General features: G+C 44.1%; 1 protein-coding gene across 1 annotated transcript in view; it reads left to right on the forward strand.

Moving 5' to 3' along the window:
* iqgap2 (IQ motif containing GTPase activating protein 2) overlaps positions 1–24490 on the forward strand; it is a 354173-nt gene that overhangs the window by 289885 nt on the left and 39798 nt on the right. The window contains exons 30-31 of the mRNA XM_078214942.1: positions 10166–10298; positions 24264–24366. Of these exons, the coding sequence (XP_078071068.1) occupies positions 10166–10298; positions 24264–24366 (236 nt within the window). The remainder of the gene's footprint in view (positions 1–10165; positions 10299–24263; positions 24367–24490) is intronic.

Genomic DNA, 24490 nt, shown 5'->3' on the forward strand with positions numbered 1-24490 from the left:
TCTATAATTCCCGGGGAAGTCTCTGTTCCCCTTCTTAAACAATGGGACAACATTCGCTAACCTCCAATCTTCTGGTACTATACCAGAGGCCAACGACGACCTGAAGATCAGAGCCAGAGGCTCTGCAATCACTTCTCTTGCCTCCCAGAGAATCCTTGGATAAATCCCATCCGGACCAGGGGATTTATCTATTTTCAGACCCTCCAGAATATCCTGCACATCCTCCTTATCAACTGTAATACTGTCTATTCTACTCCCTTGCAACCCAGTGTCCTCCTCAGCTATATTCATGTCCCCTTGCGTGAACACCGAAGAGAAATATTGGTTCAATGCTTCACCAATCTCCTCCGGTTCCACACATAACTTCCCTCTGCCATCTATAACTGGCCCTAAACTTGCCCTAACCAACCTTCTGTTCTTGACATACCTATAGAACGCCTTAGGATTCTCTTTAACCCTATCCGCCAAAGTCTTCTCATGTCCCCTTTTAGCCCTTCTAAGCTCGCTCTTCAACTCCCTCTTAGCCAATCTAAAGCTTTCTAGTGCACTACCCGAGTGCTCACGTCTCATCCGAACATAAGCCTCCTTTTTCTTTTTAACCAACAAAGAAACTTTTTTGGTGCACCACGGTTCCCTAGCCCTATCAATTCCTCCTTGCCTGACAGGGACATACCTATCACAGACTCGCAGTAGCTGCTCCTTGAAAAAACTCCACATGTCGGACGTTCCCAGTCCCTGTAATCTCCTAGTCCAACCTATGTTTCCTAATTCTCTCCTAATAGCCTCATAATTACCCTTCCCCCAGCTAAAACCACTGGCCCGAGGTTCATGCCTATCCCTTTCCATCACTAAGGTGAACGTAACCGAATTGTGGTCACTATCACCAAAATGCACACCAACTTCCAAGTCTAGCACCTGGTCTGGCTCATTTCCCAGCACCAGATCCAATATAGCCTCACCTCTAGTTGGCCTGTCTACATACTGAGTCAAAAAACCTTCCTGCACGCTTTGAACAAAAACTGACCCCTCTAACGAGCTAGAGCTATAACAATTCCAGTCAATATTAGTCAAGTTAAAATCCCCCATAACAATTGCCCTATTACTTTCACTCCTAAGCAGGATTGACTCCGCAATCCTTTCCTCAACCTCTCTAGAACTTTTAGGAGGTCTATAAAAGACTCCCAACAGGGTGACCTCTCCTCTCCTATTTCTAATCTCCGCCCATACTACCTCAACAGATAAGTCCTCATCAAACCTCCTCTCTGACACTGTGATACAATCTCTGACCAATAATGCTACCCCTCCCCCTCTTCTACCTCCTTCCCTACTTCGACTAAAACATTTGAACCCCGGGACCTGCAGCATCCATTCCTGCCCCTGCTCTATCCATGTCTCTGAAATAGCCACAACATCGAAGTCCCAGGTACTGATCCACGCTGCAAGTTCACCCACTTTATTGCGAATACTCCTGGCATTGAAGTATACACATTTCAAACCCTGCTCCACCCCACCTCTGCAATGCCGTGCATTGCAGTCCCCATCCATGCATCCCTCACTTTCAGCCCCACTACTCAGGATCCCTCCCCCCCCCCGAATCAGTTTAAACCTCCCTGCATGGCCTTAGCAAATTTACCCCCCAGGATATTGGTCCCCTTCTGATTAAGGTGTAGACCATCCTTCTCATAGAGGTCACACCTTCCCCAGTACGAGCCCCAATTGCTTAAGTACCTGAACCCCTCCCTCCTGCAGATTGTCCAGATTAAACTCCATCTGCCATCTCTCCGCCCAAGTCTCCAACTGATCTATATCCTGTTGTATCCTCTGATGGTCCTCATTGCTATCCGCAAATCCACCAACCTTTGTGTCGTCTGCAAACTTACTAATCATGTCAACAGCATGTTTCTTTTTTCAGCAATTATCATTTACTTCACTACAGATAGCATAGATTTAACAGCACAGAAATGCATCTCGGGCAATTTTTTCATGTAAATAAACAAAACACCATTACTTTTCCAATTTGGAATTAACATCGATTTATTTAATGTCTTTATTTTATGAACTACCCCTCTTAATATGATCAAATGTTACATCGCAACAAATCATAAATAAATACAAAAATGGATACAAGGATGCTGGAAAGAGCAAGTCAGGAAAAATTTACAAGAGCAACAGAGTGAACATTTCAGGTTGATGACCTTTTCTGCCATCTCTCCGCCCAAGTCTCCAACCGATCTATATCCTGCTGTATCCTCTGATGGTCCTCATCGCTATCCGCAAATCCACCAACCTTTGTGTCGTCCGCAAACTTACTAATCAAACCAGTTACATTTTCCTCCAAATCATATATATATATATATATATATATATATATATATATATATATATATATTACAACCAGAAAAGGTCCCAGCACTGATCTCTGAGGAACGTCACTTGTCACAGCCCTCCATTCAGAAACACACCCTTCCACTTCTACCCTCTGTCAGTTTTGTATCCGCCTTGCCAGCTCACCTCTGATCTCATGCGACTTCACCTTCTGCACCAGTCTGCCATGAGGGACCTTGTCAAAAGCCTTACTGAAGTCTATGTAGACAACATCCACTGCCCTACCCTCATCAATCATCTTCATCACTTCCTCGGAAAACTTGATCAAGTTCGTGAGACACGACCTCCCCTTCACAAAATCATGTTGTCTCTCTCTAATACGTCCACTTATTTCCAAGTGGGAGTAAATCCTGTCTCGAAGAATCCTCTCCAGTAATTTCCCTACCACTGATGTAAGGCTCACCGGCCTGTAATTACCTGGATTATTCTTGCTACCCTTCTTTAACAAAGGAACAACATTGGCTATTCTCCAATCCTCTGGGACCTCCCCTATACAGTAAGAGTCTTAACAACACCAGGTTAAAGTCCAACAGGTTTATTTGGTAGCAAATACCATTAGCTTTCGGAGCGCTGCTCCTTCGTCAGATGGAGTGGAAATCTGCTCTCAAACAGGGCACATTTGAGAGCAGATTTCCTGTTTTAAGAGCAGTTTGAGAGCCCTGTTTGAGAGCAGATTTCCACTCCATCTGATGAAGGAGCAGCGCTCCGAAAGCTAATGGTATTTGCTACCAAATAAACCTGTTGGACTTTAACCTGGTGTTGTTAAAACTCTTACTGTGTTTACCCCAGTCCAACACTGGCATCCCAACATCATGACCTCCCCTATAGCCAATGAGGATACAAAGATTTCTCTCGAGGCCCCAGCAATTTCCTCCCTTGCCTCTCACAGTATTCTGGGGTATATCCCATCAGAATACAATTTTTTTCACACAAAAAAAAAACGAGAAAGAAGGACACAATAAAGACATGGCCAGTCTCAGGCTCTATGGCAAGAGGGTTGAGGATATTAGTTTCAAGGGTGTGCAAATCTAGTCTTTTACCTCAGCAGTTAGAAACTCAAACTCCAGATTTCTGCTGCTTTTTTGTCTCTAATTGTCACCTCATTGCTGCTGTTTATATAAAATGAATTGGATTCAAGTGGTTTGATTTGATTTATTATTGTCACAAAGAACAATACAGCACAGGAACAGGCCCTTCGGCCCTCCAAGCCCGCGCCGCTCCCCGGTCCAGGATTGAATCCTGAATCCAGGATCCCCGCCCAATTTTCCAGCCTATCTAAATCACGTATTAATATACAGTGAAAAGTATTGTTTTTTGCGCAATGAACAGACAGTATACAGACGGGGGGGTGGGGTGCAGGGACTCGACAATTTTGCCTACTTTGGTTCTCTAGCACTTCACCACCTTCTTCATATTTAATTTTAATTGCGTTGTTTTAAACTATTTAGCTGAGAGAGAGAACAGCAGCAGTAGTTGTCCTTGGCTGGTGTTAACATCTTTACCTGCAAGGGGCCATTGAATAGCAATCACCATCCAGATTCATAGCTCTGTTCAGCAGCCCCGAGCCTGGGAATACTGAAATAATTCATAAATGCCTTCCTAGATTAGAGAAGCTGATTGTGTAAGGTCCAAGGAATCATCTTAACTATATGCTTCAGGATGATTCATTGCATTCGCCTTCTGAATCATTAAGGGAGCCCGAAAGAAAATAAATAATGCTGGCCTGCTGTGCTAAACGTCACGTTCAAACGGCAATCATGTTGACTCATTAGTCATTAACATATTTGCAATAGAGTGGGCGTTGGAATAGCACTCCTCGCGTGTATGTTAAGGTACATGCTTGGAGCGCTCTTTTCTAATGTTGACATAATGTAAAATGTTTTGAAAATACAACTAACTCCCTGTCCTTGTGGATGTGGGGAAACAAATCACAATGGTTTTAACCTGTTTCTGGTTGCTTCACTTGATCCCCTATTCATAGGTGGAACTTGCATGATAATATATGTGGTATTATGATGCAACCTAGCATTCTGTTGACCATAGAATCATAGAAACCCTACAGTGCAGAAAGAGGCCATTTGGCCCATCGAGTCTGCACCAACCATAATCCCACCCAGGCCCTACCCCCATATCCCTACATATTTACCCTCTAACCTACGCATGTCAGGACACTAAGGGGCATTTTTAGCATGGCCAATCAACCTAAACCCGCACATCTTTGGACTGTGGGAGGAAACCAGAGCACGCAGAGAAAACCCACGCAGACACGAGGAGAATGTGCAAACTCCACACAGACAGTGACCCAAGCCAGGAATCGAACCCAGGTCCCTGGAGCTGTGAAGCAGCAGTGCTAACCACTGTGCTACCGTGCCGCCCTTGGAACAATGTGGATGTTGTACAGTTGAGAGTTTGAAATGAGCTGGAAATTATACAAAGTGGTTCAGATAATCCAAGGCGAGATAGATTTGTTTCGTGTTCAGTGAATCTAATTGGGAAATTATAATCCGAGCCAGTAAGCACTTGACTGGAGTTGAGTATTGAGTTACAGAGGAACAATAATCTACCATAATTCAAATACACAAGTATTGTTGCATGCCTCCATGATGCGGGGGTCAGTTTCTTTTTAAACGAGAAAACTTAATGTAGAAAGGAAGTGCCCAAGCTTTTTTCACAGGCGTAAGGGGAAAGGGAGCATCCAGAAAAAAGAGGATTCCAGATTTCAGGAAAAAAAAGAGTTTGGTTTGGAGATCCAGAAGCTTTGAAAAATAAGTGGCTTTGAAGGGAGGAAGGTGGAACAATGGAAGTTACTTAAAAGAGGAATTAAAGTATGGTGCCTATGCTGCTGAAGATGACTGCTTTAAGCATTAGAATGTCCAGTCTCATGCTATCACTTGTGATAAAACACAGTTCATTATGTCCAGGTGATGAAATGCTGACAAATGGAGTGTAAATCAGTATTGACCCAGATCATATGGTGAATAAGCAAGAAGGAAAAATGGACACAATGGGTGGGATTTTCCAGCTGCGCTCACCCCAAGACCGCTAAACCTCGCCAGAGGTCAACGGACCTTTGCATGGTCCGCCCCTGCCAGCTGCGATTCCTGTGGTGGGTGGGGCAGGAAAATTCCACCCGATGAGTCTATTTTCTCGTGGAGCGGAGAGCATGTGTTCTGCCATGCCTGTTCCTTCCTCACACCTTGTTCAATCTGCAATACTTTGAACTGTACCCCAATGCTTGAAGAAAAACTTTCAAAACTCTTCTCCCAGTTTGAAGGAGGGTCTCGATTATTAGCTTTGATTTGTGCCTACATTACTTCAAGTGAAGCTTTCCACAGTTGCCATTTCATGATTCCAGCACCACCGCACCATTGTAATCCACAAATATTTGATTTTGTTCCTCTTCATAACCTTGAGTCTCAATCCTATCCAGATTGTTCTTTAATTTGTAAAATAAACTCGGTACTAATTATAATGTCACTACTTGTACATATATTTTACTGAAGGGGGAGAATGTCTTCAGATCGCTATTCTCGGGAATATACGTCCATGTATCCTCTAGTTCGATGCTAGTTATCTAGAAATGTTTCAGATTTTACATTTTTTTTAAAATACAGAAATTGTTTTTCTGTAAACAACACAGTGGGCCGAAGGGCCTTTTCTGCACTGTATGGTTCTATGACTATGACTCTGTAATAAAGTTGGTGGTTGATACATTTTTTTTCCAAAAGTATTTTCTTCCTAATGTGATGACCCCCAAATGCCACGGGCAAGTTTGGACAGAATTTGGTTTTGTATTTGGCTCTTATGAACCTTATCCATGCTTGTAAAGTTCATTTTTGCAGTTTGCCTTTGGGCGAGTTGCTCAACTTAACTTGTAACTAGGCTTAATTTGTGGCGCAACGGTAGCACGTCTGACTGTAGATTAGAAGGTTGCGTGTTCCAATCACATCAGGCTCGCCAAGTGTCTTTGGGGGCGGCACAGTGGTTAACACTGCTGCCTCACAGCGCCAGGGACCCGGGTTCCATTCCGGTTTGTCTGTGTGGAGTTTGCACTTTCTCCCCGTGACTGCGTGGCTTTCCTCCCAGTGCTCCGGTTTCCTCCCGCAGTCCAAAGGTGTGCGGGTTAGGTTGATTGGCCATGCCAAATTGCCCCTTAGTGTCAGACACACTAGCAGGGTAAATACGTGGGGTTACGAGGATAGGGCCTGGATGGGATTGTGGTCAGTGCAGACTCGATGGGCCAAATGGCCTCCTTCTGCACTGTAGGGATTCTATGATCTATGGACTTAAATTCAGATGCTTGGTTGTGCAACCTTTCTTGGGAAAACTCTTGACAACACTAGTGGGAAAAGATAGAGCAACATTTTTTTATTACAGTTCTATCATTTTAAAAGAGTCCAAATGTTTTGTAACACAAATATTGTTTTAGAACTTGCAAACTTAACCTTGGATAGGAGGAGTACTAACATTTCCTGTTTTTCCCAAAGAGGAAAAATCTTGACATATCAAGATGTTGCCAGTATTCAAATCCAGTCGTGACCCTTAAATAACTTGAAAGCATTTTACTACACTGAGCGCCGCAAGGCAAAGTTCAGCATCTATGAAGTCTGCAAGTTGGTGTGATTCATGACTAATAAATACTCCCATTTTATGCTTGCAGAACACATGGTTAGTAAGTGCAATAAAAACAGAAAATGCTGGAAATACAGCAGGCCTGTCGGCACCTGTGGAGAGTGAAACAGAGTTAACATTTTGAGTCGAATATGACTCTTTGGAAAACTTCCTCAGGGCAGAGATGGACTGGAGAATTGAATAAAACGTTTTGTTTCCATGTGGATGAATCGTATCATCTGTTCAAGTATCTTTGAAAACCCTTTATTCCAGAGGTTTGCAGTTTTCTAGCAACAAATAGTTCCAACAACAGCTCATCTTTCTGACAGCACCTCAGGGTCAAGTTGGAAGCAATGGCCAGGTGCTGTGCCTTGCCATTGGTAGCCATTTTGTTTTCACAGCAGGATATTTAGAAACAAAAGTAAACTGAGTTCCAGGGGGCCCTATTTGATTCAAAGTGTTAGCTCTGTTTCTCTTCCCACAGATGCTGCCAGGGCTGAGTATTGCCGGCAGATACTGTTTTTATCTCAGATTTACAACAGCCACAGTAATTTGCTTTTACTTCCGTGTAAAGGAATGCGGGCTTCCTTGAGACCTTAAGTGGAAATTGTGGGGGGCGATTCTCCCATCCCGAAGCACTTTTTTAGGGAGTCGGGCCGGGAGAATCCCATGCGGGCTGAAAAGCGGGATTCGCGCATGCGTTCCCGATGCACGCGCATCTCCCAGCGCCGGATACCTGGCGTGATTGGGACCACGCTGGAAACCAGCGGGACCAGTAGGTAAGTCATTTTAATCTTTTAATGTCATTTAAATGTCATTATCGGGCCCGGGACTGTAGTCTCCGGGTCCGATAACATCTCCCACCCTGTCAGTACAATTTCACTCCACTTTCGGGGAACTAGCGGGAGACCTCGCTGGAGTGCAGTGAGGGGACAATCGGGTCCTCCCCAGGGGGTCGGGCAGTGGTGGGGGGGGGGGCGGGGGCCTGGGCATGGGCACCTGGGCAATGCCAGCCCGTGCCCCCCGCACTGCCCAAGGGACAAAGTGTCCTGTCCATGCCCAAGGAGCACCTTGGCACTTCACATTGGGCAGGCCTAGGGATGGGGCCAGCTGGGGGCAGAGTCTATGGGGCGATTGGCAGGAGCCCCACTGCCACTCTGCATTGGGATCGTTTGGGGCTGGAGGGAGGCCAGTGATTGGGGAAGGGGTGGTCTGCCGGGGGCTGGCCCGGGAATGGTCGTGGGAGCCACGATCGGGCCATGGAGGGGCAGCACTTCAATCGGGCTGGCCAGCAAACTGCAGTCTGACAGTTGGGGCCACTGCGCATGCGCAGAGACCCGGAACTGTCAGACTCTGGTGTGAATAGGCCCTGTCCCCCCCGAGCTTTTAATGATATTCACGATTGTGACCTCTGCGTTGCACAGAGTTTGGGAGATTCTAGTGTGAACTCCCACTGAAAAAACAATCATGATTTACACCAGTTTTCCCGTGAATCCAGCACTTAGAATCTTTTTGGGAGAATCGCCCTTGTATCTTTCTCAAAACATGTGCATGCTTGCTCTGAAAGACGCCGTATTGGTTTAATCCAGAGTAAGTGGTCACTTTGCCTGCTGGATTTCTCATGCATGGTTACCATCAATGCCTTGTCCTAATAAGTCACCCTTATCTAATAAAACCACTGGTGCAGCGTTGTGGCTTTATTTACGTGGCACAGGAAAGAATGGAACCAACATGTTTGCAAACTTCTGAAAAAATTAGATTAAATACTTTGAAAACTTGACTTCTAGATTCTTGTTAATGCTGTGAAACCAGATATGTTAGACAATCTGAATAAAGTACTGCTGTTGGTGATGAACTTGGCGGGATGCATTTAGAAATCAACCGAGAAGTCTGACTAACAATTTGAACCAGCTTTACCTTTTTTTTTTGTCTAAATTGGAGGTGGTGGGGAGGTTGTGGTGATCACAATACAATAAAGTTAAAACAAGTCATGGAAAAAGCGGCAGCCTTTTTTTCCAGCGGTCTCTGACTCATTGGGTGATTTAGAAGGTTTTTGTTGGATTATGGTTAGAAAACATCTGGGAAAATAATTAGACGCCAGCTGAGAGGTTTTTTTTTAAGTATAGGTAGCCGTGTGTACACCAGATGTTGTGCATTGCCGATGACGTGCTTTCAAGGTGGGCAGTTTTTCTTGGAAACTGTTCCCTCGGTTAAGCATTGAAGTCTTAATTTTGTACTGACTATTTTTTAAGCATTGAAGTCTTAATTTTGTACTGACTTTTTAAGTCCATGGCAGAGCAGAGGGGCACATGGGCACAGCACTTAGCTCCCTGCCCCCTCCTCCCCTATTCCCCTCGGAGTCTAAGATTCTAGGTCCACATTTTTCAGGACCCACCCAGTGGACCACCCGCTTTTGGGAATTGGGGGGGTGGGGAGCAGGTGCATCACAGGAGGGTGTTGAATTGGACTTGCGCTAACTGCGTGCCTATTAGCATTTTTAAATATTACTCAATGAGTAGGAACCTGATTGGGGCTGGGGGGCTGGGAGCATCACGATGGGTTTGCTGCCTGGAAGGCGGGGTAGGAGATTCTGTTTTAGGCCCGACACCCAATTCAGCAAGCCATTGGGATTCCTGCAGGGGTTAGCAGGCCCAGTCAATTCCGGCTTCTGTTTTGCTCCCGCCACTAAGGTTTTCTTTGAACTATGAAACATTGCCGGTTGATGGCAATGAGTTGACGGTGGCAACATGATTAACAGAGTACACCAGGATGTCAGGAGCTGTATTTATTTAAATTATGTCAGGAAGATGACACTGAACCACTGGGCCTTTCTGTCATCCTTAATTAGAGGATTTTATGCAAACTCTGTTATATCCACTGTTCATTGTAACTGAGAATTTTGTATCTGTTTTGTTTGGCAGGTTGCTATCTAATAGATAAGTTATATTTAGAAAGCTTGATATGTGTTCTGAACTGCAGCTGTGGTGAACAAAGATAACTAGGAATGCTGACATTGTAGTAGGTTTTGCATTAGCTGTTACATAACATTTTAATCTAGGAACAAAAGATCATTCAAAATGAGAAAGTTATATTGTGACTGAATCCTAATGAACTCTCCCATGTGGTAGTCGGGTTCCTAATCAATTGCTTGTTTTTCCACCCCTTGCAGGAGCTTTTTCCAGTCAGCCTGTGATGTGCCAGAACCAGAAGAAAAATTTAACATTGATGAATACTCTGACATGGTGACACTAAGCAAACCGGTTATTTACATCTCCATTGAAGAAATTATCAACACTCACTCGGTATGTGTTATCAGTTTGCGATCAGAAGGCGATTTATTTTTTCTAATGGCGATGGGATGGTGTATATATGAACATTGAGAGAAAACAGCAGCTTGCAATTATGTAGTGCCTTTCATGAAAAATACTTCATAAAGGCATAATCAGCCAAAAATGCAAAGGAAAGGAAATATTAAGAGTTGGGTGACCAAAGGCTTGGTCAAAATGTTGAGTTTTTAAGGAGATGGAGAAGTTTTAGGAAGATTAATGTAGGGCATCTGGAACAGGTGACTGAGACATGACTACCAATAATATTGTGGAGGGATGCAAAAAAAAAAGCCCAGAGGAACAGAGTTTGGGAGGGGGTGCAGCACTGTCAATAATAGAAAAATAGGATGGTATTGAAGCCATGTAGGAATCTTAAAAACTTAGCTAAGATTTTCAATTCGTGAGGGCGTGGGAAAGCACCATGGGTAAGGGAGGACAGAGCAAAACCACAGCATCCATTGCTTTCTTTCGTAATGACACGTGCCATTCTGTGCGTGTCGTTTTTTTCATTTGCTTATCCTTTTTGCTGAACTAGCAATGTATTCCACACTTCCCCCACTGCCTGTGACGGGAAAAAAACTGTCTTCCTGTATTAGCTCATTTCTCTTGAATCGTGTGCAAATTATCAGAAGGCTTCCCATGAGTGTGTTCGATCAGCTGAGCCTGTATTTTATCACTTTGTCTCAGGTCTGCTCTGTAGCCGATGTATCCATAACATACTGACGTCGCTGTGCAGTCAGCACATGGAATTTGCCTAATTGGCGTACAAACACCCCTTTGTTCAAACATTGATAGCAAAGATATTTTTCCCCATTGCCATATGATCTCCCGCAACTTGCAATGATCCAGGATTTCCTCCTCCTTTTCTTCCTTATTGCAATTGTTCTGTGCCAAGGAAATGTTGTTCAACTCATGATTTCATCAGCTAATGTTCTCACAATTTTAAATGTTGACTTTTCTGATTTGTTTAGCGCCTTTAGTGTTTAGAATGTTTGAGTTTTTGTTTTGCTCATTTCTGCATTTTAAGATTATGGAATTGAATGGTGGGGTGCTTTTGTGTTCAGTTCTTCAATTGAAATATTCAGCATTTCTCCAGTTAACTCTCCGCAAGTCACATAGACCTACTTACTGGGTGGTCCTTGTGTAGCAAGTCACAAACTTGCACATTCCTCAGGGAGATGAGCCTTGCTTGCATATGACTCGCACTGAATCAGATATTGCAATCTCCAGCACCTTGTTCTGGGTTACTCACTTCCCTCTCTCCTGCCTTTCTGTTCCATGCCTAGATAAGGAGAAGTTAGACTCATTCACTATTGTGATGGAGTGCAGAAGCCTTGACATAATGAGCCAAAATTTCTTGAGGAATGGCAATCACAGTTGCCTCTCTGCTCTTTTTTATTTACACTGGAATTGAGCTGCACATTTCTTATCTGACCTTCCGTATCCCAGGTGAGAAGAGTTCAGTAGAGCTGTTCAGGAATCCCCTGGGTCTAGTGCAGCAGTCACTGGGGGGAGTGAAACCATGTTTTACGGCACTAGCTACCATGCAGCAGATAAATTGAAAGATCCTAGCCAATTTGAGGAGATAAAGATGAGGTAAATATGTAAGGTAAATGGGTAGGAGGATGTCTATTGTGACGGCAGACGGGATAGGATGGGTCAGGATGGAGGAGGGGGGGGTAGGATGGGTCAGGGTAGCTGAGGGGGCGGTAGGATGGGTCAGGTGGAAGAGGGGTAGGATGGATTAGGATGGAGGAGGGGGTAGGATGGGTCAGGGTGGAGGAGGGGGTAGGCTGGGTCAGGGTGGAGGGGGGGGTAGGCTGGGTCAGGGTGGAGGAGGGGGGTAGGATGGGTCAGGGCGGAGGAGAGGGGTAGGATGGGTCAGGGCGGAGGAGGGGGGTAGGATGGGTCAGGGGTGGAGGAGAGGGGTAGGATGGGTCAGGGTGGAGGGGGGGGTAGGATGGGTCAGGGTGGAGGGGGGGGTAGGATGGGTCAGGGTGGAGGAGGGGGGTAGGATGGGTCAGGGTGGAGGAGGGGGGTAGGATGGGTCAGGGTGGAGGAGGGGGGTAGGATGGGTCAGGGTGGAGGAGGGGGGTAGGATGGGTCAGGGTGGAGGAGGGGGGTAGGATGGGTCAGGGTGGAGGAGGGGGGGGTAGGATGGGTCAGGGTGGAGGAAAGGGGGTAAGATGGGTCAGGGTGGAGGAGGGGGGATAGGATGGGTCAGGGTGGAGGGGGGGTAGGATGGGTCAGGGTGGAGGGGGGGGTAGGATGGGTCAGGGTGGAGGAGGGGGGGTAGGATGGGTCAGGGTGGAGGAGGGGGGGTAGGATGGGTCAGGGTGGAGGAGGGGGGGGTAGGATGGGTCAGGGTGGAGGAGGGGGGGTAGGATGAGTCAGGGTGGAGGAGGGGGGCAGGATGGGTCAGGGTGGAGGAGGGGGGTAGGATGGGTCAGGGTGGAGGAGGGGGGGGTAGGATGGGTCAGGGTGGAGGAAAGGGGGTAAGATGGGTCAGGGTGGAGGAGGGGGGATAGGATGGGTCAGGGTGGAGGGGGGGTAGGATGGGTCAGGGTGGAGGGGGGGGTAGGATGGGTCAGGGTGGAGGAGGGGGGGTAGGATGGGTCAGGGTGGAGGAGGGGGGGTAGGATGGGTCAGGGTGGAGGAGGGGGGGGTAGGATGGGTCAGGGTGGAGGAGGGGGGGTAGGATGAGTCAGGGTGGAGGAGGGGGGCAGGATGGGTCAGGGTGGAGGAGGGGGGGTAGGATGGGTCAGGGTGGAGGAGGGGGGGTAGGATGGGTCAGGGTGGAGGAGGGGGGGTAGGATGGGTCAGGGTGGAGGAGGGGGGTAGGATGGGTCAGGGTGGAGGGGGGGGGGGTAGGCTGTGTCAGGCTGAGTAGGAAAGGGGGCAGAATGGGAAGAGTGTTACCATAGAATCCTTACAGTTCAGAAGGAGGCCATTTGGCCCATTGAGGCTGCACCAACTCTTTGAAAGAGCATCTTACTCAGGCCCTATTACCGTAACCCCACGTATTTACTCCACTAATCCCCCTAACCTACACATCTTGAGACACTCAGGGAGAAACTAGACATGGCTAATCCGCCCAACCTGCAGATCTTTGGACTGTGGGAGGAAACCGGAGCACCGGGAGGCAACCCACACAGACCCGGGGAGGACGTGCGGACCCCACACAGACAGTGATCCAAGCTGGAAATCGAACCTGCGTCCCTAGCGCTGTGAGGCAGCATTGCTAACCACTGTGCCACCGTGCCGGGTGGTGGAAAGGGGATAGGGTGAGCTGGGCAAGAGGAAAGTAGGTTGAACAGGCAGCTTCTGGAAGTTATCCAATGGATCATTGATTTATTGTCAGTGTTTGCCCTATGGGTGAATCTTTATTGTAATGAATCACTACTGTAACATACAGAGAGTTGAGATCTTTCTCCCCGGTTGTCCGTGTGAAAGTTTCCTGTGGATTAAAACGGTAGCCAAATTCGTCATTGTAAACAGAGTAGATGCCAGCTGCCTATTTTCAGAAGTCCTTTTAGCTGCTTGTTCTGACCGTGTCTGTGCACTGAAGTGTATGTCCCAGTCTTCACCCTGCCTCTCAAATTTATAAAAAAGTGAAAGCTAATCGGTGCATTTTACTTCTTGGTTTGCTCTGTATGAGAATTCTTCAATGAGATTGGCTGCTTACCCTAGTTGATAACATCACGATTGCTGGCTGTCTGGAGAATCCCCTTCTCTCGACAACACATTCAAACTGATGTTGGGAAGTGGGAAATCCATGGCACGGTAGTGACTAATCTTTGAGGGCAGCTTTCTTGGAGTTCAATGGCGATTGCTACCCCTTCACCACTGACCTCCTGCAGAATCTAAGCTGTTATATATCCCAATGACATTCAAGAGCAAGGATAAGCACAAGAGGTACAAGATGCACATTTTCTTTCAAAGGTATTTGATAGTGTCCTTAAAAATTATGTTTGAACGTGGATATCTCAAATACTTGAAAAACAGTTTATAACATAAGCTATTTTTGTACCATGTACTATGATCTCGATAGGGACCAGTTACTACTGAAAGAAATTTGAATTCCCAGTTACTAACTGAAACGACTACGCAACATGGTTCCATGTTTTAAACAAAATGGTTTACTGCTTTCTCACAGACAACTCCCTGGCTGGCTGACACTCAGTCAGACTGTGAAAATAACAGATGTAAAATATATTTATATATATAAAAATAAAGGAGTTTTTCCCTCTGAACTCACCTCCATGGCAATATGACACATGAGCTATTTCCAGATAGAAATGTAAATCAATTATCTTTAACTTTAAACTTTTCCTTTGATCTGGAAAGTATATGGGTACACCTCTTTGTTTACAAGTTGCTATCAAACCTAGTTTAAGTTTATTTAGTAGTGTCACAAGTAGGCTTACATTAATGTTGCAATGAAGTTACTGTGAAAGTCCCCTAGTCATCACGCTCAGGCGCCTGTTCGGGTACACAGAGAGAATTTAGCATGGCCAATGCACCTAACCAGCACGTCTTTTGGACTGTGGGAGGAAACTGGAGCATCTGAAGGAAACTCGCGCAGACACGGAGAACATACAGACTCCACACAGACGGTGACCCAAGCTGGGAATCGAACCCGGGTCCCTGGCGCTGTGAGGCAGCAATGCTAATCCTTCTCTGATCTGGGGAAATTATATGATTAATTTAAACCTTCTCCCTGAGAGTCTCCTGATGAGATAGTTAACGAGACTCCCATTGTTTAACTTTAATACCTTGCATCATGGCTTCACTAACATAACATGAGCCTTCCTTTTGACCTTTAATTACTCTAGGCCCATTTGGCAGCCTCTGAGCAAGTATTATTTTATTTATCTTGCTTAAAAATTACAATTTCTAAATGAATAATCTTATGTGGATTTATAAACTATAGGATTCTTTAATATTTTTTGTGTGTAGAAGATTTCTGTGACTGCTTTGTTTTGTTGGAAAACACCAACCCTATCCTGTTGGTTTGTTCTGCCGTTTTACAATGACCTGGCATGGTGAGCAATGTGAACCGAGTGAATGTGTTCGTAAACGGGTGTAGTTCATTACCAAAGCTTCTATTTTTGGATTATGCCTGCTGCTTTGTTTGAAAGGGTTTAGAGAGTGAACAGGATAAAGGATCATTGTAATCTTTCTCCTGCTGTGAATTCATTGACAATTTCAGTTCCACTTGTTGTGTTTCTGCATTCATTATATTTAAATAGCAAGACTCATTGAATGGTTTGGCTTGGCAGCTCTCCATCTCCCCTATTGCTGCTTTTCTAAACAGGGTGGTTTATGGTGAATTGCAGTTCCACAAGCATTGGCAGCCCTCCAGTATGCTGACCAAGTGACCATTCTTCATGTGAGTTTATAGAGTGTTGGCAGACCACTTAGTGGTTTTTAACCAACTATTTGGTGTCCTGATTATTAGCCAGGTCACCTGTGTACATAAAAATGCTGTGACAGGCATGTTGCAAAGGATTTTATGCAAACGGAAGTGACAGACTATTCAGCCCCTCGCATCTGCTTCACCATTCAATAAGATCATGGTTGATCGTTGGCATAAACTCTCTCACCCATCCATTTCCCTTATTCCTTGTTCCCTTTGGGACCAAAAAGCTATCTATCTCAGCATTAAGTAAGATCAATGATGGAGCATCTATCATTTGCTTTGACATCCTTGATGGTTTAGAGTCTGAATTGTATCCCGATCAACAGTCGGAAGAAAAATTCTGACTTATGAAGTTATATTTCAGAATCAATCATTTTTTTTAATGAAAGAGTAATTCAGTTCAGTCTTTGGGGACCTCATGCAGACTCAGTCAGTATTGTTCCTTTGCATTGCAGGAAAGTACACTTTCCTGTTCAGATTTTATTTCATCTTTCACACAATCCAGTTAAGACTGAAAGGAAGTTTGATCAGAAGCTAGTACAGTTACAAATTGCTTAGTGAGGATTGATGAATTTGAATGCCAATTTAAGCATGATTTCAAACAGTGATCCTATGCTACATGTTTTCAACCCTCCCATAATTTACCAGGTCTGGTTTGTGGGTCTGTGCGCCAGTTTAAGTTGATTCGAACTATGACTGTAAAAACACATTTTCTTACCATTGGCAGTGACCTAGCCAACCCAAGCAAATACATCTTGAGCAAAATGCTGTAACAAAAATATTTGGAAGAATCCCAGTCCAATTTGTTCTGGTCTGGTGGAACCCTGTGATAGTTATACTTTTGAAGTTGTATCCTTCCCATATTACTGTGCACAATCCTGTATGTGACACATTTGATTCTTTGCCAGTGTGTCCGCAGGTTCCGTGAAAACATGGAAGATAAGGCAGAATTAAAGGTTTCTTCTTAATATTGAGCACTAATGTATTTGTTGTGAAGCACTAGAATAATCAACAGTATAAGGACAACAGTAAAATGTAACTGACAGGCATCTGAAACACAACCACATGACAGTCTTAAATATGATATAAATATAATATTTTTCTAATTTTTCTCTGATGGAAGTGATGATTAATTACATTCGTTATGATCTCTATGAAGACCAACAACTTTGAGAAATTCAACTCGTATTAAAACAAAGGACCAATGGAAAAAGCCAAAGAACAATATTCCTGTTGAGACTTTTACTGCAACAAACTAAAACTAGAATAGATCACACGTTAATAGGTGAATACTACATCAAACTGAAGAAAAATGAACTAACAACCAAAATATGTCTTGTTAACACTTTTACTTAACCCCAAGCTTCTGGCTAATATGTAGCATTTAGGAAACCATCCCAAAGTCACTCCTACTAGTCCTCCACCAGGCATTAAGCTCCAATCACCACCCACCTTGCCAGGTTGAAACTTCCAGTGACCTTTGACAATTGCTCCACTCTATCCGAGTTTCCCCAGGTATGGATAACTCTGGCATGTTGCACCCTGGTGACGTCTGCTCCTTAAATCTTCAAGAGCAACGTCCCTTCTGTTCCTTTTCTTTTGAAACAAAATCTAACCCTGCTTGGTCATTAACACAAAACAGTCCTTTCTGCTTTTCCGCAGAAGTAACTTCTTTTTTCCTGGACCTTAGCTGCAGCTGTCTTTTTCTGTGTGATATTGTGAAAGGTGCTAAAACTGTCAGTCCTCTTCAGTGAGTTTATATATGGAGTTTCTCTTCAATAGCAACCATATCAAATGGGCATTTCTCCCAGTTCAGGTGTTTATCAGAAATGCCAATTGTACATTGCTTATAAGATTTCTCTTTGCTTCCAGTTATAGATGCATTTTAAAACATAATTAGCTTGCAATGTCCACCATTCATGAATATTTCTGATAACTCATTGAACTGGACTGGCAGTTTTAGCACCTTTCACAATATCGCACAGAAAAAACAGCTGCAGCTAAGATACAGGAACAAAGCAGATACTTCTGTGGAAAAGCGAGGAGAACTGTTTTGTGTTAACAACTAAACAGTGTTGTGACATATTACATGGAATGTACAGCTCAGAAAAACACTCTGTTGCCGAACTGATTTATGCCAGCATATGGTCTGCATGAACTCTGTCCTTAACCATAATAGTGTAACTTTCCATTCCTTTCTTCCTCGTGCTTATCTCGGTAACACTTGAATACAGCTATGCTATCCACCTCAGTGACCCAAACTCCACGTTCTATCCACTCTGAGGAAAGAGGTTTCTCCTGGATGCTTCATTGGATTATTAATGGTAATCTTGTATTTGTGGCCTTGGTTTTGGTATCTCTACAATATAGACACATCTTCTCTTGTCTAACCTATGAAACACTTTCATAGCTTTAAATTCCTCTCAATTGGTACAACAGTCTGCCTTCTCTTTTCCAGAGAAAAGAACCCCAATTCTGATATTCGTAACCCTACGTTTCTGGTATCATGCTTCTAGATTTATTTTGTACGTTTTGCCATGCCTCTAATACTGAGATGTACTTCCATAGGTACAATGGCCCTTTTTTTTTAAAGAACTAATTGATGGGATGTGGGCATTACTGTCAAGTCCAGCAATTTGTGCCCATACTAATTGTCCTTTAGAAGCTGGTGGTGAATAGATTTAATCTATGTAGGGTAGATACACCCACAGTGCTGTTAGGGAGAGAATTCCCAGATTTTGACCCAGTGGCCGTGAAGGATGGTGTGTAACTTGGAGGACCCACAGGTGGTGGTACCCATTGTGCCTGTTTCCCTGCTCTTCTAAGTAGTAAAAGTTGCATATTTGGAAGGTGTTGTCAAAGGAGTCTTGGTCGGATGCGGCAGTGCATTTTGTACATGGTACACGCTGCTGCCACAGCATCAGTGGTGGCGTGAGTGAAAGTTCGAGGTGATAAATGGAGTGCTGGTCAGTCTGACTGCTTTGTCCATGAATGAGCTTAAGACTCGAGTATTATTGGAGCTGCACTCATCCAGGCAAGTGGGAATATTCCATCACACAACTGGACCTGGTGCTTTGTAACAATCTGACACAGTTAAACAGGCAAAACATAGCTCTTAAGGGTTGCTTCCTGTTCACCCTATTATACACCTCAACATCTTGTAGAATAGATTAATAAGAAGTCACCAAAAAAAACTTGTCCATAAATGTGGCTGCAACAACTTCTCTGAAGTAGTTTGATATCTCCCTCCAAGCCTATAAACACCCTCACCCTGCTTTCTTTATAATCCCCATTCACTGGCTGATTCTTCATTCTCGCATGCCCATTGTAAACAAACCTTGTCCAAGGAATGGTGTTATACTTTGCTGCTGGCCTTCTGTGCACTCCTGAAGGAGGCACATGTCCTTAGTATCTTTCCACTGGATACCCAAGTGTTGCACTCATAAACTGGGTGCCTCACACAAATGTAAGGCCAGCTGAGTGCCTTACTACTTTGCTTAATTCAAGACTTTATCCATCAGCAAAGTCACAAATAACTGGTTAAAATGTGGGTTTTGTCAATCAATTCAAAAAAGGCTTTAGCAAGCAGTTTTCTAGCTTATAATTATGTCTGTATGAATTTTGCTGATATTTGGATTGCTTTCAAAACCACCACCAAGTTTGTTTTGCCAGGGAATGATTCTGAAAGGTTCTTAGTTTTCTGGTTTGGCTTTAGTTTGTTTAGAACATCATCCACACTGCAGGAACACCAATGAGTTCACACTGAGACGAGGCCATTCAGCTGCTCGCACTGCACAGAGGTTCAGAACGTCATGTAATCTGTGGAGACACCAGCGAGTTCACGCGGGGCGGTGGGGGGGGGGGGGGGGGCGTGGTGGGCAGACTGCTCACCTGCTGTGTGTGTGGGAAGGGATTCACTCTGTTATCCCACCTACTGAGACACCAACAAGTTCACAAGTGATTATAGGGGTTGGATTCTGCTGTTATTGTTTCTGCTCTCAATTACATCCAGGACTGCATTTGTTCATTCTCTCAGTTGGTCAATTATTTGATTTATTTGTTTTTTTTAATTGTTGTTGCTAAATAACAGTGGTTAGCACTGCTGCCTCACAGCGCCAGGGTTCGATTCCTGGCATGGTTCACTGTACATAGTCTGCACGTTCTCCCTGTGTCTGCGTGGGTTTCCTCCGGGTGCTCCGGTTTCCTCCCTCAGTCTGAAAGACGTGCTGGTTAGATACATTGACCATGCTAAATTCTCCCTCGGTGTACCCGAACAGGCACCGGAGTGTGACAACTAGGGGATTTTCACAGTAACTTCATTGCAGTGTTAATGTAAGCCTACTGGCGATACAAATAAATAAACTAAACTAGTAGCATCCCCCCCCCCCGGCCCCACTCCCTGAGAAATAAACCAGGATTTTCTAAATTTTATTTTCATTGAATATCTTTTGCATGATTCCCTTCAGTACACTTTTTGTGTCCCATTTTTTCAAAATTCAAAATATCTCAAAGCAAGCTAGAACTTCTCAACAAGCTGCTGCAGACTCATTGGCACAACTCAGCAGAGTGAATCTAAACAAGAATTGCAAAGTACGAGAAACTAGTGTGTGTTCCTCATTTGATCATGGCTTGTCCTCCTTTCAGTGTGCATTTAGAATTTATTAGTGTTTTGCACATAAGATAATGTAGAAAGCAAAGATTGCAGCATGTCAGTATAAACCGGCTACAGTGGAAAAGTATGTTGAGGTTAGTATAAGTTAATGACCTATAAAATGAAATATGTAGCTAAACATTGGGGATTTTGTGTAAATATTCTCGTGTATTCTTGCAGTGCTTTTCTCAGTGTTCATTGAGCACAGCTTTAGTTTTTAACCACAAAAATGCGATAGCTGCCTCATTGCATGGAATAACAGGTAATTGGCACAAAAACATTCAAAGAACAAAGAACAGTACAGCACAGGAAACAGGCCCTCCGGCCCTCCAAGCCTGTGCCGCTCCTTGGTCCAACTAGACCAATCGTTTGTAGCCCTTCATTCCCAGGCTGCTCATGTGACTATCCGGGTAAGTCTTAAACGATGTCAGCGTGTCTGCCTCCACCACCCTACTTGGCAGCGCATTCCAGGCCCCCACCACCCTCTGTGTAAAAAACGTCCCTCTGATGTCTGAGTTATACTTCGCCCCTCTCAGCTTGAGCCCGTGATCCCTCGTGATCGTCACCTCCGACCTGGGAAAAAGCTTCCCACTGTTCACCCTATCTATACCCTTCATAATCTTGTATACCTCTATTAGATCTCCCCTCATTCTCCGTCTTTCCAAGGAGAACAACCCCAGTCTACCCAATCTCTCCTCATAGCTAAGACCCTCCATACCAGGCAACATCCTGGTAAACCTTCTCTGCACTCTCTCCAATGCCTCCACGTCCTTCTGGTAGTGCGGCTACCAGAACTGGACGCAGTACTCCAAATGTGGCCTAACCAGCGTTCTATACAGCTGCATCATCAGACTCCAGCTTTTATACTCTATACCCCATCCTATAAAGGCAAGCATACCATATGCCTTCTTCACCACCTTCTCCACCTGTGTTGCCACCTTCAAGGATCTGTGGTCTTGCACACCTAGATCCCTCTGTGTTTCTATACTCTTGATGGCTCTGCCATTTATTGTACAACTCCTCCCTACATTATTTCTTCCAAAATGCATCACTTCGCATTTATCTGGATTAAATTCCATCTGCCACCTCTCCGCCCAATTTTCCAGCCTATCTATATCCTGCTGTATTGCCCGACAATGCTCATCGCTATCCGCAAGTCCAGCCATCTTCGTGTCATCCGCAAACTTGCTGATTACACCAGTTACACCTTCTTCCAAATCATTTATATATATCACAAATAGCAGAGGTCCCAGTACAGAGCCCTACGGAACACCACTGGTCACAGACCTCCAGCCAGAAAAAGACCCTTCGACCGCTACCCTCTGTCTCCTATGGCCAAGCCAGTTCTCCTTTTATCCCATGAGCCTTAACCTTCTTAACCAACCTGCCATGTGGGACTTTGTCAAATGCCTTACTGAAATCCATATAGACGACATGCACGGCCCTTCCTTCGTCAACCGTTTTTGTCACTTTCACAAAAAACTCCTCCAAATTTGTAAGGCACGACCTTCCTCTTACAAAACCATGCTGTCTGTCACTAATGAGATTGTTCTGTTCTAAATGCGCCATACATCCTGTCTCTAAGAATCCCCTCCAACAACTTCCCTACCACGGACGTCAAGCTCACCGACCTATAATTTCCCGGGTTATCCCTGCTACCCTTCTTAAACAACGGGACCACATTCGCTATCCTCCAATCCTCAGAGACCTCACCTGTGTCCAAAGAAACGACAAAGATTTCCGTCAGAGGCCCAGCAATTTCATCTCTCGTCTCCCTGAGCAGTCTAGGATAGATGCCATCAAGCTCTGGGGCTTTGTCAGTTTTAATATTCCCTAAAAAACCTAACACTTCCTCCCTTGTAATGGAGATTTTCTCTAATGGGTCAACACCTACCTCCGAGACACTCCCGGTTAACACGTCCCTCTCCTTCGTGAATACCGATGCAAAGTATTCATTTAGGATCTCCCCTATTTCCTTGGGTTCTAAGCATAATTCCCCTCCTTTGTCCCTGAGAGGTCCGATTTTCTCCCTGACAACTCTTTTGTTCCTAATGTATGAATAGAATGCTTTAGGATTCTCCTTAATCCTGCCAGCCAAGAACATCTCGTGACCTCTTTTTGCCCTTCTAACTCCCCGTTTCAGTTCTTTCCTACTCTCTCTCTATTCCTCCAGCGCTCCATCTGTTTTCTGTTGCCTGGACTTAACGTACGCCTCCCTTTTCATTTTAATCAGATCCTCAATTTCCCTGGTTATCCACGGCTCTCGAATCCTACCTTTCCTGTCTTTCCTTTTTACAGGCACATGCCTGTAAAAGGAGTAGATAATCATGAAAAAGTTAGTGTTGGGAAAAAGTACCAGGATTTGGTGATTCGTGTACTGTATTGGATTAATTTTTGTCATTTTAAAGTTTTATCACAATTTAAACCTTTCACTTGTAATCAGAGCCACAGAATAAGGGACAGGTTAGAGTCTCACTTTACATGATTTTAACCTCAAGTGATGCAGAGGGAACCTAGTAGAGTAGTCATGTATTTGGCAGGTGAACTTCACTACAGATAAATGTGATGGGTTAAGGTTGGTAGGGAGAATATGGTTTGGATAATTGAGTCTAAATGGGTAGAGGAATAAAATCTAGGGCCACAAATGTACAAATCATTTAAAGTTAATTTAAGTTAAATTAAAATCCACTTACAAATGGAAAAGTGGAATAGAATTGAAAAGTGGGCAAGTCATTTTTAAACTATATCAATCCTTGATTAGACCACACAGACAGTACTCTACACAGTTTTCATTTCCAAATTACACAAAGGCTTTAGAAGCACGCAAGGTGCAAAAAGTCATTCAAAAGTGTGGTATGTGTAATACCACCTTCTTGTGGCCATTTGTGTATATGTGTGTGTATTTATACTCAAACCAGAATAAACTAGTTTTTTTTAGTTGGGTACTTTGAACCCCATCTGCTATACGCACTCCTCCATCCTATAAAGATATCACAATTCTAGAACTGAAAGTTTATAATTTTCGCATACCGGGGTTCTTGCCAAAGGCAGAATGTTGAGGGGTGACCTGATGGATGTCTTTAAAATTATGAAGGCGTTTGATAAGTTAGACAGATGGTTATTTTCACTTGTGGGAAAGACCAAAACCAAGGGCGGTGAATAAAGATGCTTGTCATTTTATCCATTAGATAGCTCAGCAATGCTTTGGGAAGATTTAGTAAGAATATCGCAAACTGATTGACAAAATAGAGCACAGATGCATTGAAGGGAAAGCTGGATAAACACATGAGGGCGAAAGGAATCAAAAGATATCCTTCTGGAATGAGATGAGGAATCGGAGGAGGATATTGTTTAGTATAGTAGATCAGTTGGGTCGAATGGCCTATTTCTGTGCAGCAGCATAAATGCAACTATGTAACCTGTGGCATCTCTCAACAGCATGGAAGGAAAATAAAATTTTTAAAAATCACACTGGTGTCGTCTCGAGCAACTATTAATGTCTGACCATAAGGGAGATTGGTGGCTGGAAGTAAATTACATATCAGTACATTCTATCAGATTGGATAGACAAATCTAAAAGGGTGACTAAAAACTTTATGAAGAAGGGTTTTACTGAATATCTCTCAAAAATGTACGTGCACCTTCTAAGACCAGTACATGTCGTATTTATTGCATTCCACATTGAATTGTAGGTTTATAGGTTGTGTGTTTTTTTTTGAATACTATTTTTCGTTGAGCAGGAAACTAAAACTGCACATTAATATTTGGTTTGGAGGTTTTAGTCTTTTCCAATTTATGATGGATATCTGTGGATAGTTTAACCTTGTGATAGATTGGTGACCCAGTCTAATTCTTCTTCCTGTGACAGCTGCTGTTAGAACACCAGGAAGCTATTTCGCCTGATCATAATGATCTATTGCATGAGCTCCTGGAAGGACTAGGAAGTGTACCTGATGTTGAAACTCTGATTGGTGAGTAATTTAAGAGTTGATTGTAGATTTTTTTTTGCTCTGGGCTTCGGGGGTAATTCATCCAGGGTGAATAAGCTAATCCTTTTCAAAAATAGAAAACTGTGCTGTGTGAGGTTTTAGATTT

Source organism: Mustelus asterias, chromosome 6, assembly GCF_964213995.1.
Source record: "Mustelus asterias chromosome 6, sMusAst1.hap1.1, whole genome shotgun sequence".
Classification (NCBI taxonomy): Eukaryota; Metazoa; Chordata; class Chondrichthyes; order Carcharhiniformes; family Triakidae; genus Mustelus; species Mustelus asterias.